Genomic DNA, 18,765 nt, shown 5'->3' with positions numbered 1-18,765 from the left:
AATGGTAGCAAAGTTTGGGGATGGTAAATATGACATTACACTACACTGTGAATCATAATGTTTAAGTTTTCTGTGGACCTACTGTTCAATACGTTTTTGCATTGTCTCTTTTGTAACTTCAAGCACACTCAACATAAAGCCAGTGGCACTCATAGCCAGACCGGGCAAACATTAAGGCATCACCAATTGTATGTAACTTATGTACAATTGCATAATTTGCAACGATTATATCATGATAGTGTTGATGCAAACAGCACGCCGCAAGCAGCTGATCAACCTCCTGACTGCAACACAGGGACCAGCGGGGGCATGCGGTGCTGTTAGATCTTCTCATCCGCGAACATCTGTGGGGAAATGCTGGGCTAAGTATTTCAGCAAAGCGGAGGTCAGTTTTGTCGTTCACTGCACCACTACTACCAGCCGGTGTCACCCTAGCATCTATGCATAAGTTTCAGTGCAAGCTAAAGCTTCTATTAAGCCAATATATAAATATAAATGAAGACTGTTCTCATCATTGTATCTCTGACCAATATACAAAAATAAGGTGAGACTTCCAGTCTATGTATATTCAGTCAGGAATGCTTGCACCCCACTTTCAACCTATACAATACTCAAGAAACTATGCATAGCCTTTGTTTACATAGCCCAAAATCCTATATATCAAAATTGCGATCTGCACAACAAATGACACCCTCTGTCATTACATCCCCAATTCCATTACAGGAAGAAAAACACAATAGTTTTGCAACAGATGTTATAAATAAAAAGTCAGACAGAGTGACAGTAAAATTACAATATTGAGAAACAGAATGACAATATTAAACAAAGTGCAAACATAAAGGCTATAATTAGAGCTGTAGTTGTCACTGTCATGGATTCAACAAAACTCCACTATTCCTGTAAAGCTATGCTCTGACAAATGTTATTATTTCTTAGGAGTACTTAATCATTTATTAGCAATTACCATTTGCTAGAAATAGAGAAGCTTGGCCCAGTACAGTAGTATAGAACAGTAGAACAATGCGAAGTTAATTTGGTCATTTAAGCAAAAGATTCACTTGGTCTTTGGTTGCTCCACACTGAAAAGGATGAAATAAATTGTTTTATCATGCATAACATCCTGCATCCTAACTATAGTTATGGACCAAAAATCTATTTGGACATTTTTTGCCAATTGATACTAAAGCTACCTTTAACAAGAATGTTATGTAGTATATGCATAGGTTTTACCCATTTTGTGCAAGTAGCCTGATATTTACAGTATTTTATTTGATTACCTATTATCATTTTCATCATATTAAGTGCAGCATTGTGGCCTTTCTTTGACCTTCACTGCTGTTTAAATCTCTGATGGCTAAATGTCCTCAAAGATCAGTGCTTAATGATGACACCAGTCAACTAGTAATTTTGTCTTATGGTTATTTGGGAGAAAAATATTCATGCTGAGAAATAACTATATATATATATATATATATATATATATATATATATATAAATCTTTAAATTATTTTCACTTAAGGCCCCATATTTGTGTGCATCAGACTCAAAACGTGTAGAGGTTTGATTAGATTTATGGTGACTTCTGAGCTTTGCCAATTATTGATTTATTGATGTGTTTCCTGACCCTTTTCAGAATATCCATTTGTTACCTGTGTTGGACACATGGTGATCTGTGATAGTTTCACCACACGGCTTTAGTTGTTTTCTACAGTATACTCCTTGTATATAAACCAGTTAAAACATGATAGAGCAGCCAATTAATGTACTGCACAGGGACTAGTAGCAGTGGCAATTGTTTGTCAACATTTTCCTCCAGAATTAGTGATGAATTTATTAATATGTGCTTTGGGAAGATATATGCTTTTTATCATAATTTTGTAATGAACAGATAATTTAGTAGAGAGAACTTTTCTAAGATGTGTCTTTGTTTTAACGTTTCAATTTTACATCTGCAGAAGTGAATTTGTATATGAAAAGTGCTGTCAAATAAAGTCTACTAAAATAGTGAGGTAAAGCATGTCTTGTAGGAAATTTTAATATACTAAATAGGTGGCTATATAGGGATTGATAAATCAATTAAGAGAGAGTGTTTACTGCATGCATTTGTGTCTCAAGAGACTGCTGCTGACGCTTTTCCTCTCATTCAACATTGCCCACTAGTCTTAACAGCCATTTTAGATTTCATGGCTTCATTTTACACACAGAGTGATGCTGTGCATAGATACAGGGCAGAGAAAACATGAGGGACAGAGGGAGCAGGAATGAGGCAATTATGATGTAGCACTCAGTATACCCTCTTGCACTTGCACTGGAAACCCCTCTATTTTCCATGCTGTGGTTCAAAAAAGCATGACGCCTGTAAGGCAGTAGAAAATGGGGGAGGGGTAGGGAAGGCAGGCACGCCAGTGAGTGAGAGTGTAGAGGAGAGAGGACGAGAAGAGGAAGGAGAGGCACAGCTAGAGCATCATTTGCAGTGGCTGAGGAAAGCATAGTGTAAGGGGATTGGCTGAGCTGGACTGTAGCGTCACTGCCAGTGAGGGGGAGCTCTGAGGATGCTCCGCTGAGCTGGGAGGGAATTCAGTCGCTGGGAGTTTGCATTGAGAGCTCAGCCATTATCAGCTGTACACTAAGAAAAGGGACTCCGCTGCAGAATTATTTTCCACACCCAGTGCTTGTTGACTCTACTCCTCTCTCAGCTCCAGCCATGAATTATTTGCGCCGGCGCCTCTCGGACAGCACGTTCATCTCCAACCTGCCCAATGGCTACATGACAGACCTCCAAAGGCCTGACCCTGCTCAGCCTCCTCCACCTGCCACCACCACCACCACCCCTGCCAAGTCTCCTACAGCTGGGCCTACACCCCCAGCCACTTCCCCTGCTCCAGAGAGGAAATCCCAGCCGGCTCAGTCCACCGGAGCAGGTTTCTTTAGTTCCATCACCAACGTTGTTAAGCAGACAGCTGCCTCAGCAGGGCTAGTGGAGCAGACCCAAGTCACGACACCTAAGAAGTTTAAGATTCTCCTGGTCATCGACGAACCACAACAGGAGTGGTAAGACAATATACTGCTTTACGAAGTCATGTATTTCAATACAAATCATTTATACGCTATGTGTTGTTAGTTTGCTCCTTAATGCTGATTTTCCCTTCATGGTTCCTTTGTATGTAGTAGTTAGGTAACGTTTAAAGACCCACTGAAACGACATCTGTATGAAGCACCCTGCAGATGTGAATGGGCACTTCTGCTGTGGTTTGATGGTACAGCATGTCTCTTTTACAGTAATACGTGGAGGCAGCCAATACTTAGGGAAATATGGTCCATTGATTCTCAGCAGTAATGACATAACACCAAAATGGAGGATTTTGTATTGTCCTCTGTTCTGTCTCTGTTGTAGTAAATATTCGTCTTTAGTCTTACTTTTTTGTTAACATAATGAAACAATAGAATCTAGGGTTTATAACAACTGCCTGTATAAAAATACAGTGAATTAACTAAAATCGTGATAGTGTTATCCTGTAATGTGTCATTTTACCATTCTTAAAAATGGATGTTCCACAGGTTGTGCAGAATTGGGAAATGCATGTTATTTGTCTGGAAGTAGTCTAAATACTGCAGTGCTTTCCTTCCATCAATGGGGTTTCCCCCCTTCCCACTGATAGCAGATCACATGACATGCCCTGCACATAGTGTACATAGGGAACGGTTAATGTAACTTACTGCAGAGCATGGTGCACAGGTTGCCATTAGTCAGTTATGCATATGGGGTGTGCAGTAGCTGGGCAAATAAAGAAATATTTCACAGCCTGAGGAGAGAAAGGGCCATTGTAGTATTAATGTTAAGAGTGGGTTTACAATAAGTCATTTGAGCCGTTACACTGACAGTCAGAGCTCTTTTTTAGAGGTGAATTGAAGCAAGCATCTTTGTCAGTCTAGTGTGGCAAAGAATTAAAGTGCTTTAAATGATTATGCTGATGGATTCAGTGGAAACTTATTTTGCATAGAGACTGATATCTTGTCGAACAGTAAAAAATATGCCAGTTCTATCTCCTCATGATCAAAAATTGTTTACACAGCTGACATGTTTTCCACAGCAATATGTGTGCTAGAGCTGTGCAGCTGGATAGTGCAGTGGGGACCTCATACATTTGCACAACCCATCTGTGATTTCTATTGCCTCCTTTTGTTTATTATGTATGGACATTACTAGTTGCTGCCTAGAGATAGAGAGCAGGGAACTGAAACTCAATCCTGTGATGCCTTTCTAATGGAAAGCACATAGGGACTACCTTCTCACTGGTTGACTTTGTGGACGCTGGGCTCTGAGGCATGGAAATAAAATCAATATTAAATCTATGTACAGTTTTTTTCAACATTGAACAAAATGGCCAGACTTCAACTGACTATTCTCAGACAGATTTGTGTAATGCCCCTATTGCAAAAATCCGTCACATTTAGCATCAATCTGTGCAGGCTGTCATGTTGAATATTGAGAGTCATATCAAGGGTAATATGTTGTTTATGTTTTACATTGTGTGGAGACCACAACAAGATGGCCACTGTGACAGGATTTTATTTTCACACTGATTAAGATGCATATAGTGCTGAATTTAATTGAATCTTATGAGGAACACGGCCTCAAAACACACCAAATCACACAGATTTAAGTGCATTGCCTTGCTTAATTCAGGTGGCCTGGCAGTGTCCTCTTACCCTGTGTAGGACTGCCCATTTATATAATAGAAACCTTGATCAATGTTAGTAAGCTGAGACTCTGTCAGCAGGATGGATGCCAGCCGTATGAGTTCAGTTGTTGGAGAATAAGGATTACAGTGTGGTGTGCCAATACACTGACGCTGCTTTTCAGTTTTCTGGCAGACGAACACAATTTAATACATTAAACTAAAACCACGTCATTCATCAAAGGTGATTCTAACTGAGAATAGGGAGTAGGTTGGGCTGAGACTGTCTAACAAGATCTGATATGTAGTAGCTCCTATGTATTTGAGAAAAATGTCAGTTCATCTCCAGCTCTGACTTTATTACTGGTACCTGATGCAGTTAATCAATATAATGTTAGTTGACTGTGTCCATGAGCTCCACAGACTACCAGTTTCTTGCATCATACTGTGTATCTAGTACACATCCCCCTGGGAGATTAGCTAAAATACTTGATTCAATAGGTTTCCTCTGTCTGAGTGCTGCATCTATTTTTCATGGCTGCTCAATATCACTGAGAGGGAAGCTGTACATGTTTGCTCAATAGCTTTGGTTTCTTTTATGATTATCTTTCACCCAATGGTTGTAAGTAGCTACAGTAGTACAAATCAGTCTTGGTTTATTCAGTGTAATGTAGGTCTGCTCGTCTCCTGTAGCTCGTAGGTGTTAGCGCTACACTGACGTTTCATTTATCAAATTTAAAATAAGGAAAAAAAATGTAATGTTGAAAATGACTTGGAGGGCAAAGCTTCAGAAAAAGTACTTACGTGTTTGTAATACTACATGCTTTGTATTCAGCTCTCACGGTGGCAGGGTGAAAACCATAAAAAAAAATATAGCTTTTGGCAAGCTGTAAGAGCATGAAATTTCTCTTTATAATAATGTTGGTTTCGCTGAGTGCCTAATATTCTCTGTAATGTTGGCCCACCTTGAGTCTGAGGGCTTGTTTATGTGCTGTATCTCATTGCACAACGGTCTGTTTCGAGACTGTTTTCTGCCCACTGCCAAAACAGAAAATTCTAGTGATGAGTCCTGGTGGCCCCAGGACACGTAGAATGAAATCAGGAAAGAGTCCTCCAGACTAATTGCATTAAGGAGAGGGCTCAGGCATCAGCTTGTATTTATCCTATCAAATCAGGTAAATCTCAGATGATCTGTATATATATACAGTATATATACATACTGGGGTCCAAAGGTCTGAGACCATTTTCCTATTCAAGTGGTCTTTGACCTTTGGACCACACTGAATATATATGTAGATACAGATACAGTAGATATATATATAGTGTGTAGTATGGCATATGTTAGCAATTTTCGTCCTCATAAGAGGATTTTGTGTAAAAGTACTGCATTTTATGGCACCACTCAAGTTCAAATTACCATTACTGTCTCATTATTATTATTATTATTATTATCATTATTATTATATATTCTGAGTAATCATAATTTGTTCAAGTTAAGTATGTTGTATATTTTATCAAATAAATTACAATTGAGTCTAGCTATAGTTACATAGATTCTGTAAAATATTGACAAATTTGTAAATTGGCATCTAGAGAAAATAGAAGACATTAGTATGGATGTGTATTTGAGTAGGTGCCATGTAAATGGTTTTGTCAAACCTAATAAAACTGTGCAGAATAAAACGTGTGCTGATAGAACCATGGCGACTGCCTGGGTCACATCACATATAGAGACAGACACATTCTGTCATTTTTACTTGTTAGATGAGGCTGCCAGACATACAGAGAGGTTTGTTTTGTTCCGGGAATGCTTTGCTATAAATTGCTCTTTTGACAGGAGGAGCAGATGGTACACTGTCTTACTTATCAGTCTAATGACTGAGCTGTGCTGCTTCTGTATTCTCAGTCACTCAGTGTTCAAAATTGAAATACATAAATACATAGGATACTGTTTTAACTGTTATCAGGAAAAGAGTGATTAGTATTGTGAGCTTAACCTTATTGAAACATTACCAACATGTGAGAGTGAATGTTAAACAGGCTAAGTGATGACATTAAAATTCAGCAAGGGCTCCTGCTTTCCGAGCTCTCGGGTGAATCATCTGAATGAAAAATTCTTTCAATATGAAATTTGGGAATACCTTCACACAGCAGCCATTGATGAAGTCGCTTCATTTTTCATCCTCTAAATTGTCTTACTTACTCTTGACATGACAAAAGAGAAAGATTTATATACATATTTTTTATCTCATTTTATTTCTCACCTCATCTTTAATTCAAGTCAAGAGCACCCATATTGATTCTTACAAATGAATGATCGGGGTAAACAGCTACTATCACGCTCCTGTCTCTCTCTCAGTGAGCCGCCATAAGTGCAGTGCCCAGTGACTAACTCCGGTTTTTAAGGTCAGCGCGTTCATCAAGGGCAAACGCAGAAGTATTACTAACACATAACCAGAATGTCCTTGGTTTTTGGATGACAGCTGCCATGAGGAAAGCAACTAAACTTAACACAGAATGGCTGTAAATTTTAACAAGGTAATACGGTTGCTTTGAAGTGACTGCCAAATACTAAAACTCAAATACTAAAAAATCATGTTAAATGTACTATAGGATCATTTCCTCTTTGAATATATGACTTCTGTGCTCAGTATAGGCTGAGCTGGCATGTGGTCTGCAGAGTGATAATAAATAGATCAATTAAACAATGCTATACTTTTAATAATATTGCTAGGCTTGTCTTTTTCGTACCTTGTATTGTCTGTTTCAAGGGGTGATGTTTTGGAAACACTGTCGTTCATACAGTGTGTATTGGTTAAGAGCATTCATCACAGTGCGAAGTAGGCTTTTCATTTTCCCAGATATAGGAGCAATGATTCATATTTTAATGTTTGTTTTCCTCCACAGCCAAATACATCCCCATGCTGTAATTAGATTGAGAATGAATTATTCAGCTTTACCTCCTCACTAAATGAGTACGAAGTAAAGGGTACATGACAGCAAGGTGATACACACTAAGAAGAAGAGGAAGGGAGAACTCCGAAACACGTCTGCCAGAAATGATCTGCACATTCTGAAACATAGACGGTCTACAAATTCTTTCATTCTCTCATTAATGTTTAGCACCACACCAGTTTACCACTGTTGCACTGCAGCTGATGGCTGTTAATTGAAGTGCGAACTTGAAACTGTGGAAGTGGAAACTGGGAATTAAACCTCCTCTGTGGCAACTGGAAGAGATAGAGTCCATTAATAATGATTTACTGTAGATGACCCCGGATGTTTCTACCTTCAAAGCTTATGTTGTCAGGCCCAGCACCTACACATCAGTGTCATAAAAAAAAAGAAAAGCCAAAGAAATCGAACACACTGTTAACAGCAGCAGTCACTGTGTGAGTTCTGCAGTTTTCATCTCGGTGCGGTGTCAGTAGACGGACACTGATCCATCTTAATCTGAAGTCGCATGGGAAAAGATTTCCTCTCCAGCAGTGGTTCAGGAGAAAAGGTGTTTCAGGACATGGAAGTGTAGTTTTTTATTCAAGCAAGAAAAGCCAGTTACTCTGTTTTAAAAAGTGATGAATCACAAGTGATGAAAGATGCAGCCATTTTCTGAAAAAGTGAATTCAGTGTGCTCAATAGGAATGTCACTGCATCCTTTCTTGACCCTACTGGGTGGCACTGCAAATGGACCAAGCAGTAGATTATACTGAATTGCATGTGTCTACGCTGTGGAAGGTTTGCCTGTAAGAATTATACAGCCTTTAAAAATGTTGTAAATCTTTATATCTCTCCTTGCTGCTTGATTTAAGCGAGGAATTGTTAGAGAGGCTTTGTATCAGCAGTTGGAAGAGCATGAAAGGAAGCATTTGTCTGCCCTGTACTGTTCATGCACTCAACTCTAGTGGCATACATTCAACATTAATTCATATTCCATGTTGTTGTAAAGTGATTATTAGTCAGGGCTAGATTTGCACTTGGGTTGGATATCAATTTGAAATCTCTTTGTAAGGAATCTATAGAATTTATTGTTACATTAACAGTTTATGAATTCTCTGTGTTTCTGTTTTGAACAGGGCAAAATTATTCAAAGGAAAGAAAGTATATGGGGATTATGACATCAAAGTGGAGCAGGTAAGTTTCACCAAGCCACCGATATCCATTTTAAGTACTTATGTAAAACAGAATAGAGAGATTTAAGTACTCTATCCTCATATGCCTCTGTAACCTCTGTAACCTCAGGCTGAATTCAATGAGATCAATGTTGTGGCTCATGCCAACGGGACCTGCAACGTTAACATGCAGGTTTTGAGGAGTGGCACCAAGGTTGTCAGGTGAGACGCACACAACCTCACACAAGTTGGTACTCACTGTTTTAATCAGTGCGAATGCTATGTAATCCACCCACAGTGCTGACTCATACCCACTGCTCTCAGGATTTGCCCCAGGTTGGTGAGATTTTTGTCACATCTCGGCTATAATTTTATCTTCTAGGTCATTCAAGCCAGACTTTGTCCTCATTCGTCAACATGCCTTCAGTATGACCCAGAACGAAGATTTTCGCAACCTGATCATTGGTCTGCAATATGGAGGTGTCCCAAGCATCAACTCCCTTGAGTCAATCTACAACCTGTGTGACAAGCCCTGGGCGGTAAGCACTCAGCAGCCAGGGAGAGCTTCACTGTCTTTTATCTATCAAGTAACAGTAATTAACTATGTTAAATATACTTTATATCTGATTTATTTATCTTTTTGTGTTTCCAGTTTGCTCAACTTATAAACACCTACAGGAAACTTGGGGCTGAGAAGTTCCCTCTGATTGAGCAGACCTTTTACCCAAACTATAAGGAGATGGTGAGAAAACCATCACCCCCCACTTTTTACTGCATTGAAGAAAAATGTTTTTGAATAAAATAAAATATTTCTCAAATGTTTGAAATTGCAAGATGAAAGCATGGAGGGAATTATAAGGCAACAGCTCAAAGTATATTTTCTTATTTTAGGTAAGCATGCCATCATTCCCTGTTGTTGTGAAGATTGGACACGCCCACTCTGGTATTGGAAAGGTATAGAGATGTTTCCTGTTGCAAAATGAAATAATGCTTAATTTTGTTTCTCTATGTTCCTAACTTTAGTCGTGATGAATATATATTGAAATGTATACAGTTTGAATATAATCAGAATTCGTCTGCATCATGCTGTCTACAAGAGTCAATTTAGTGCCAGATGCCTTTTAAATCCTGGGTATTTTTGCTCTTCTCTGTCTCATGTGTCTGTTTTTGTGCACAGGTGAAGGTGGACAATCACAGTAAGTTCCAGGACATAGCCAGTGTCGTAGCTCTCACCCAGACGTACACAACCACAGAGCCTCTCATTGACTCCAAGTATGACATCCGAATCCAGAAGATTGGCAGTGACTACAAAGCCTACATGTAAGTAAGATTGTATGTATTTATGAACTTAAGAAGCGAACGAGAAAACAACCTGAACTTGTTTTAATTTCATGTAATTTACACACTTCTCAGGAGAACATCTATTTCTGGAAACTGGAAGACCAACACAGGCTCAGCTATGCTTGAACAAGTGGCCATGACTGACCGGTAAGCGTTCAATCAGCATCCCACACTGCAAGACAAGAACAATTTTATTTTGACATAGCAAATATTCTCAGTTTAAAAAAAAAAGAAAAGAAAAGAAAAAAAAAAAGAAGTTCATTAATTCTGTTACATGTTATTAGCAAGTTACTATTGGTGTGATAACCTGTTGTGTTTTATAATATTTATTATATTGAAGTAGAAATAAGTGATAATCAGACCACGGTTTTGAGTCTTGTGTTGATTGGTATGCTTAGGTACAAGCTCTGGGTTGACACGTGCTCAGAGATTTTTGGGGGTCTGGATATCTGTGCAGTCAAAGCCATCCATGGAAAAGATGGCAGAGATTATATCACAGAGGTAGGAGTGTACGATTATCAGCTTTGACAGCTACAGCTCAGGAGTGAAAGTGGAAAACTTGTAATGAAACTTCAGGAACTTACTGAGCTGTATCAATCCAAAAAAGTACAAATGTTGCCTATTCCTTCATTTCAACAATTTCAGTATACCAGCCAGAATTTATATGAGGACAAGCTTTACATAAAGTGATGTCAGTATCCCATCATTCTCTGCTGAACCTATCCTCCATGTGGTGCAGGTGGCAGGCTCCTCCATGCCTCTGGTAGGGGAGCACCAGGCTGAGGACAGACAGCTCATTGCCGACATGGTGCTGACAAGAATGAAGCTGTTAGCAGAGAATGAGGCTAATGCTCCCCAGAGACCCACCACTATACAGCCATCCCAGGTATAGTAACACAAAGGCACAGTGCACACACTGTCTCAGAGTTTAGAGACAAGACTCTTGTGTTGATTTATTATCATTGTAGATATAATTACAATGTGCTATATTGTCACTTATTTATATTGCAAGATTACAATATTCTAGCTATCTGTTTAGATCTCACTACAAGAAAATGATCATAGCTGCTGGTGGATGAGTAAATTATTTCTTTCTCTTTTTAGGGAGCCGGCCAGAAGGGAGAGATCACTGGCGAACCCACTAAGAACGGTGCCGGGCGCCCACCTCAAGGTTGTCTGCAGTACATTCTCGACTGTAATGGCGTTGCAGTGGGTCCAAAACCAGTCCAGGCCAACTGAGTCACCCAGGAGAACGGGGGAAAGTCTCAGAGTCTAGATAACAATGACGTACCATAGCTAATCGCAAGCGCAGACGTGTGTGTGTGGACGCTGATAGCTAGAATCAGATCTTGGCGCCGTGAGCTTGGTACAGCTGAGTGCTGGCCTGGACTGTGTTTTTAACTCTATGCAGTGTCAAAATGTACTGTCTACTTGTTGACCTGTTGATTTGTGTGCTTGTATAGGTCACCTATGTTTCAGTAGCTGTGGATTTTCTTTGGGGCTGTTGTTGATGATGTAAAAAGCAGATTGTGCCTACACTGAGTTCAGTGCTGCTCTGTGCTACTTGTTTGACCCAGCTATGAGTCTTTCATTTGCCCCCTACCCCCTTTCTGTTTTCTATTTTGGTGTGTATCTTTAGATATTGTTCAAACTGTGGACTATTGTGCAGTTTGACGTTTGTGTATATCTCAATATGTATACAGTACGTGGGTGTGTATGGCTGTAGTGGTGATTATTTTCATGTTTATACTAATAGATATTTATTTTTGTTTTGCATGATTGACACAAAGGCAGGTGTAAGTCAGTTATAAATGTCTGAACAAGTGGGATGTTCATGTAACATCGCTGTTTTACCCTGTGGTTCATGCATTGTGAATGTGTCATAAGAAAGGAATATTATATAGCTCTAGAGGATACATATATTAATTCCCAAACATGCATTAACACATTGAGAGTTACTGTGTGCACTCCTGCATACACACACACAATAGAGACATGCAGTATGTTGCCTTTCATAAAGTTATTTTTTTTCATCCATAATGTCACAATGTCAGAAGAGAAGAGATTATTTAGGATGATTTTAGAATACTTATAGATGGACACATAATAAATATTAAAATTAGTATAAGATTTATTACAGATTGTATTATGTAGGATGTTGTGCAGGTGTATGCACACACAACTTCAATATATTTGTATAATTTTGAACCAAAGAATAAATTATTTACTTTCAATAACAGTATTTGCACTCCAGGAACCCACAATGTAAATATCAGCAAGGGGACTGTTAATGCTGTAGTGTCACATGGAGTGTGTAATTTCATCAGAGAACAGCACTCCAAGACAGCACAAATAACATGTTGCAAATCACACACCAGCGAACTGATGCTGTGTTCAAATTGCTGTCTTTTGCATTCGGTTGCATGGAAGCAGACATTGTAATTGATCATGAAAAAAGTGTTTAATGTCAGATCTGCTGTGAGATGCCTGATATAAAGTCCACCCTATGGCCCTCACACTGGATATCGGCTATCGTGGTGTTTCCATGACAACAATGCAAGTGCTCAGAGGTTTAGTGTGGATTTGTGCCCGTGTTACAGTCATTCAAAGATCTAGCACGTTTACCCTTATCACACACTCTTCCAGTGAGTTGATGGAAAGTGCAATATAAGTCGTTTTTTTTACTAAATAATGTATTTATTTTGAAATCAGATCTTCCATCGAATTGATTAAAAAAAAAAAAAACTATATTCATCCACTCATTGAATTGTTTTGAAAACATTTTCACACAAATGTCACAATCACTCAGTTGTTGTCCAGTGGCTATGGTGGAGGTCGCTCATATGAATGGTGAAACAGCTAAATAGCAACTAAAACAACTGTAAAAAGAAATCTGGACCATTTTCCAACAATTTGTTTGTTACTCTGATATAAAGTATGTTCAGCAAGCTCTGTGTGCAATTCTTTTCCAAGTTGTATAAAGTGCCATTGTATCTGTGAGCGTATCCTTGTAAAAGCCATGCCTGAGGCTTTATGGATGTGTTGTTCTGTTTACTAGGAAATATGCCATGACATTGATTTCCAAGGGAGGATCGTGCTGGGGTTCTCCAGTCTTAAAAGCTGCATGGTTAGGCCTTGGTTCGGTGATTGATAAATTATAATTGGGTGTGTTTATTTGGCTGTTGTGTTGAGGTGAAACTTATGTCGTCAGACCTGCAGGACTTTAAGGGCGATGGTAACTTACAAAATATGTGTACTTTTAAAACCGGTGTTGGACTGTTTAAATCAAGATCAGAATATAATATATTGTGGAAAAAAGTCCGTTCTGGATATTTCCCCTCTTGTCACTGGCAATAAAGCTTCATTTGCAATATATGTTCGGTCTGTATCCTCATCCTGTATATGTTATGTTGTGATACTTCTGCTTGACAATGTCACAGACTTTTTCAATTACACCTTCAAGTGGGGAGGCCATACCGCTCCATCTGTTCAGCTGCTGGGCATACACACTGCACTGCACACAATGATTTACTTCCAATGCATGAAAAGATGATTGTATTGTGATAATGTATCCCCTCTGCTTCCCTTGTGCAGGTACTTGGTGGCGTCTGTCTCCATTCTATGTTGACGGTGTGGGAGACTGTGTTTTTGTCAGATAAATGAATGAATAAACCAGTGAGATGTGAGAACATGCTAGACTACATATGACATACATATACTAACTATCAAATTTAAACCATCATGAATCTTTCTGTCTCTATAGCTAAGATGCCTGAATATTATAAATATCTTTTGTGATGAAATTAGGGGGCCCAGTGGAACCCCAAGGATTACTTTCAAAAAGGCCTGCACCAAAGTTGATCCTCACATCTCCTGCAAAGTTGAGCCCTGCAGCGCAACTATCTCAGTCTGTGAACCATGATACTCTAACATCAGGAGGACTGCAGCAGGTCCAGTGTAACTCAAATGCTTCTGTCCAAGATGAGTACCAGCATCAGTCTCAGAACCAGAAGGAGCAGGCAGCCGGGCCTCTCCGAGAAAACACACCTCCGCACCCACAGGCGACTGTGGCTCATCATGAGCAACAGCAGACTCTGCTGGAAGATCAAGCTGCTGAGGAAAAACCACAGGGACACCCACAGCTGAAGTAAGTATGAATACCTTCATTTGTCAGTGCTCAAAATAAGGACCCTAGCTATTTAAATTGTTCAAGCAGAGTATATTTAAGCCACTCGTGAATTCACATACACACTTTATTAGATTACACCCCTTTGTGATCTCATGCTAATTCAGAACAACAGCTCAGCCATAAATTCTAACTTTGCAAAATTTATACTGTTCAGTTGTGACAATGTCTGAAATGTGTAAATTCAATTATATGTTTGTTACAGGGGTCATAGTTAAAATTGGTGTTGTGCTGGACTACATTATACGTTCCCATTTACAAACATGAGGGGGGCAGAATGTTAGAAACACCTCTGAATATAATGCAGTTCAGTACAACACCACTAACTATGACATCAATGCTAAAATATTTAATTGAATTAAAAAATCTATGACAGTGTCAAAAAGTAGAATTTATGGCAGAGCTGCTGTGCTGGTTTGCATCAGATTGTATCTATCACTGAATATAAATACTGATTGTCTCATACAAACTCATGATCCTCTTGTCTTCCAGCAAATCACAATCTCTGATCAGTGCCTTTGGTCTGAAAGACACATCCGTTTTCCGCACTGCCAGTGAAGACACGGCAAATGCTGAGACCATACGCAACTTGAGGAAGTCCTTTGCAAATCTGTTCTCTGAATAAAAGAAGCTTCATCGAGCCATTAGTTAGCTATTATCGGCTACACATGAAAAACAGTCACTGTTCGGTATATTAAGTGTTCTGCTTATGATAATGAAGCTTGTATTACTTCACTAGAAATATGTTTTTTAGTTGTTTACCTTTTGATCCATATAAAACTTTCCATGGCATTGCTGGTAATGATCAGTAACACAGTCATGAACATGTGGCAGGTATGACACTTTTCTTCAGAACAGGTAAAAATACATTGCCGTGTTTGCTAACTATTAGTTATAGGGATTATCATCAGTAACTACTGTGTACTGTATAGTCTGTTAGGTTGCAGTGGTTATTTGTATGTATTTCTAATGACTTTTATTCAGACCCACATAGTCATGAATTACTGGATCTAGATTAATTAAACCAAAAAGCAGCAGATTCCTCTGTGAGCTGTTCAAGGTGATCACTTCCTTCTGGGATTCAAAGTCCCAAAGTTATAAGATGAGAGGAGGCAGGAAAATTATATCCTGGGTCATTAAGTGCAGGGAATAAAATTTGATTAATTTTTCACTGAAATACAGTGAAGAACTCACACATTTTATATTGCATCGTGTACTTTCTGACACAGACGAGTTATTGACGGTATTAGGCGCATTACTAATCATTTGGATTTAATGTTTATTATTCTCTGCTTCACGCTTCTGCCACATTGATGGGTATCTCTGAAAATTAGTGATGGTGCCTGGAGACTGCATTATGACATTGTGTGTTCAATTTTATTACTTTTTATTTCCTGCCTCTGTAGTTATATTGTATCAGCCCGCTGGTGACAGCAATGCAATGTCCCACCAGATTTTCATTTTGCCACCTCAGAGACTTTCTGTAGCAACAAAAAAAAAACAAACACTTCTTTCTGCCTATGAGCTACTTCATCTGAGAAAGCACAAGGATGCACAATAAGGAAGCATATGCATTTATTATCAAGTTATCATACGTTTTGCTTTAACACTCCTTAATAAAACTTTGTGTCTGATATGGATTTTCTGCGATAAACTTCTATCAGCTACACTTTCTCCCTCATTGAAAAATCCACAATTCATAAATATGCAAATATTGCTCATTTCAAAAGATTAACTACAGGAAAAAGAATGGTCCGGCTTCACTGAAAAGTCCATTACGTGCTCTGGAGGCTTCATGTTTCCACATTTTCTGTGCATTCTCGACTACGATTGGCTAACAAATGAGCTGCACTGTCACAAAGTCATTCTCATACAAACGGTATAGTGTAAAATTTAGATTAGAGAGCACAGAGAAACTTTCCGCCTTCAACAGAAGAATGTGAAAACAGCCGTCTAGTTACAAACTCGGCACATGCTGTACGTCTGTACAGTGAAGATCAAACATCCAGATGATGTTCAACCGAGAATATGTTCAGAATTCTTCGTTGAACTGATATGATGCCTTGGCGTTCTGACCCTCTTGTTATTCATGTTACGAGGGGCCGGAAAGAACTCTGTCACACCTGGCACACTTTCTGTATACAGGTGAATCATGGGTAACTGACATGGCTGCAGAGCTGAGAAGTCTGACATAGGGGAGCTCGATGACTGCATAGCAGACTTTCACATCTGTGATTTGTCTTAGAAGAGGCTGTGATTCATTAAACAGACTCACACTGTTAGCTTTAACAAATATCAGCAAACATCTCCCACAGATATAATATGCTCAACATACCGTATTGTCAGGCTTCCAGATGCCGCTCATGTTTTCCCCTCACAACAAGCGCACACTGACCTGGCCTGGTGAGAGTCAAAGCCACTGAGGAACCCAGAGGAGTGACACTGTGGGCCCTGAAGCTCCAGCTGAGGAGCTTCCGTCTAGACTCCCCCCAGCTGTCTGCCAAGCTGCTGCACAATATGAACAACTTGTGCTGTGTGTGTGTGTGTGTGTGTGTGTGAGTGTGTTTGTAGGGGGGCACGCTGCTCTGACCATCTGCTGAAGAACACAGCGTAAGTGATGTACTTCCATCTCATGATGAAGGAGAATGTAAAAGTGATGTGAGGTAAACATGGGGATTTTTCAATATCATTTAATACATAATGTTTTAATACTCATAGCTTTCGCTGGTTTAAAATGGAACAGAATGAAATAGGGCTGCAACTAATGATTATTTTCATTATTGATCAGTTTCCCAGAGCCAAAGGGGACATCTTCAAGTGTCTGGTTTTGTTCTACCAAAAGTCCCAAAATTTTCAGTTGATGAGAAAAACAGCAAATCATCTCATCAGAGCATGTTTGGCATTTTTTTCACTATTTTTGCTTGAGAAATGACTGAAAAGATCAATCAGAATAGCTAAAGGATTATTTTTTCTGTTGATTGACTCATCGATTAAGTGTTTCAGCCAATAACACCATCGACATTGCTGCTTTAATAAGTGAATACTGTGGATCCCTCAGTGGGCATGCACGTGTATGTTCTTGTTGCCATCTGGTGGTAAAGTTGAGACAGAAGAGGCCTGTGTGCAGTAGCTGTTAGAGTGTAGGTTGCTCATGGATAAAGGTGTGGCCTTATATTGCAGGAGTATTAGAGAACAACTCTCACATGAAGATGAAAGTAAAAGCTTTTTATTCTCAGATAGAGTTGGAGGCCATAACGGACAGAGGCAAGAAGCTATCTTGGCAAACCCTGTTAAATTGATTGAAGAGCTCCTATTAAAGATTGGTCCACTGTGTCTGGAAGTCAAATCACATTAGCTTAATGTTTAAGGAAAATGTCCTTCTGTCCTCCCTTTGAGCACAGACAGTTCTCTCTGTCTGTGCTCAACAGTTCACTTATATACTTATGCTGGTAATGAAATTACTTTACGATTCATTATTATCAGTGGTGGACAGTAACTATGGACATTTACTGCACTGCACTTGATGTTACCATTTCCATTTCTTGTTACTTCTGCTAAACTGCATTTTGTCTGCATTTTTTGACCAATTTTGTACTTTATACTCCACTACATTTCTCCTTCCAAGACGGAAATTTTACACAAGAAATATTTGATATGTTCATGAAATGCAGGGAATTGTTAAAGATTAAACCGGTGGTTCCTTTTCAACCCATTAACAAAAAATAATTTGCTAGTTGTTCAGCCCTCGTCACATTTCAGATGTCTATGAGTTGTTAGCAGTTCCACATCCATCACAAAAAAAGATTAAATTAAAATAATTTTAAATCGTTTGTGTTGGGTTGCAGAACTTATTTTTTTCGTTTGTACTCCATGAATAATCTCACAACCCCTCAGATTTATCTTTTGGTCCTATGGAGGGTCTGATCCTGAGGTTGGGAACCACTGGACTAAACTCCCAAATTGTATATCAAACAAGAAGAATAAACTAACTCAACCTTGACCGACCTGCAACAGCATTTACATTGCTGTATTGCTACTTTTAGTATCTGAGTTTTTTTCACACCACTGATTATCATGCAGGGCTCATGTGGAGCATGCAGACTCACGTCATGGAGGAACACCCACTAGATGGAGCTATTGTACGCCAGAGACGTTTGAGCTCTGTTGATTTCATCTTGGCTGGCCTGTGTGGCTTGTCACAACGCAGAAATAGAACAGATAAACACATAAGGCAAAAGTGTTGTAAAAATAGACGACTAGTGGTCAGCCGATGGCTTTTGCTCTTATTGTGTTGCTCCACTTCTGATGACATCAGGCCTATTTTACCCTGTGATGGGGCTTTTTGAGACATGTGATTCAAATGAGATAAAGCACTTAAAAAGCTTCCATCATGTTTTTTTTTTTGCCTTGAGCTCAACTCAAAGAGCCACAAAACATAAAAAATAAACAC

The 18,765-nt window shown here is 39.1% G+C and overlaps 1 protein-coding gene across 2 annotated transcripts; it reads left to right on the top strand.

The window, feature by feature from the left end:
* The first annotated feature begins 2,463 nt into the window (after positions 1 to 2,463).
* On the top strand, positions 2,464 to 13,818 carry syn2a (synapsin IIa). Of its 2 annotated transcripts, XM_056384563.1 has the most exons (12): positions 2,464 to 3,051; positions 8,753 to 8,810; positions 8,919 to 9,010; positions 9,171 to 9,327; positions 9,441 to 9,530; positions 9,680 to 9,742; positions 9,966 to 10,108; positions 10,202 to 10,276; positions 10,528 to 10,630; positions 10,869 to 11,015; positions 11,234 to 11,300; positions 13,724 to 13,818. In XM_056384563.1, exons 1-12 carry the CDS (start codon positions 2,705 to 2,707, stop codon positions 13,786 to 13,788), a joined length of 1,407 nt encoding a protein of 468 aa, XP_056240538.1. In that variant the 5' UTR covers positions 2,464 to 2,704; the 3' UTR covers positions 13,789 to 13,818. The 2 variants fall into 2 exon arrangements, with proteins under 2 accessions (XP_056240538.1, XP_056240537.1); XM_056384562.1 differs by lacking the exon at positions 13,724 to 13,818 and having other exon boundaries at positions 2,494 to 3,051; positions 11,234 to 13,504.
* The last annotated feature ends 4,947 nt before the right edge of the window (positions 13,819 to 18,765 follow it).

Source organism: Seriola aureovittata, chromosome 9 (assembly GCF_021018895.1).
Source record: "Seriola aureovittata isolate HTS-2021-v1 ecotype China chromosome 9, ASM2101889v1, whole genome shotgun sequence".
Lineage (NCBI taxonomy): Eukaryota > Metazoa > Chordata > Actinopteri > Carangiformes > Carangidae > Seriola > Seriola aureovittata.
The sequence above is the reverse complement of the archived record's forward strand: the minus strand, read 5'-3'. Positions and strand labels throughout refer to the sequence as shown.

What these genes read in the sequence shown, in the direction of transcription:
- syn2a (XM_056384562.1), top strand. Translation starts at nt 2,705, where the DNA reads ATGAATTATTTGCGCCGGCGCCTCTCGGACAGCACGTTCATCTCCAAC. An exon ending in AGTGGCACCAAGGTTGTCAG is followed by an intron (nt 9,011 to 9,170) that starts GTGAGACGCACA and finishes TTTATCTTCTAG; the next exon opens with GTCATTCAAGCCAGACTTTG. An exon ending in GCAGAGATTATATCACAGAG is followed by an intron (nt 10,631 to 10,868) that starts GTAGGAGTGTAC and finishes CATGTGGTGCAG; the next exon opens with GTGGCAGGCTCCTCCATGCC.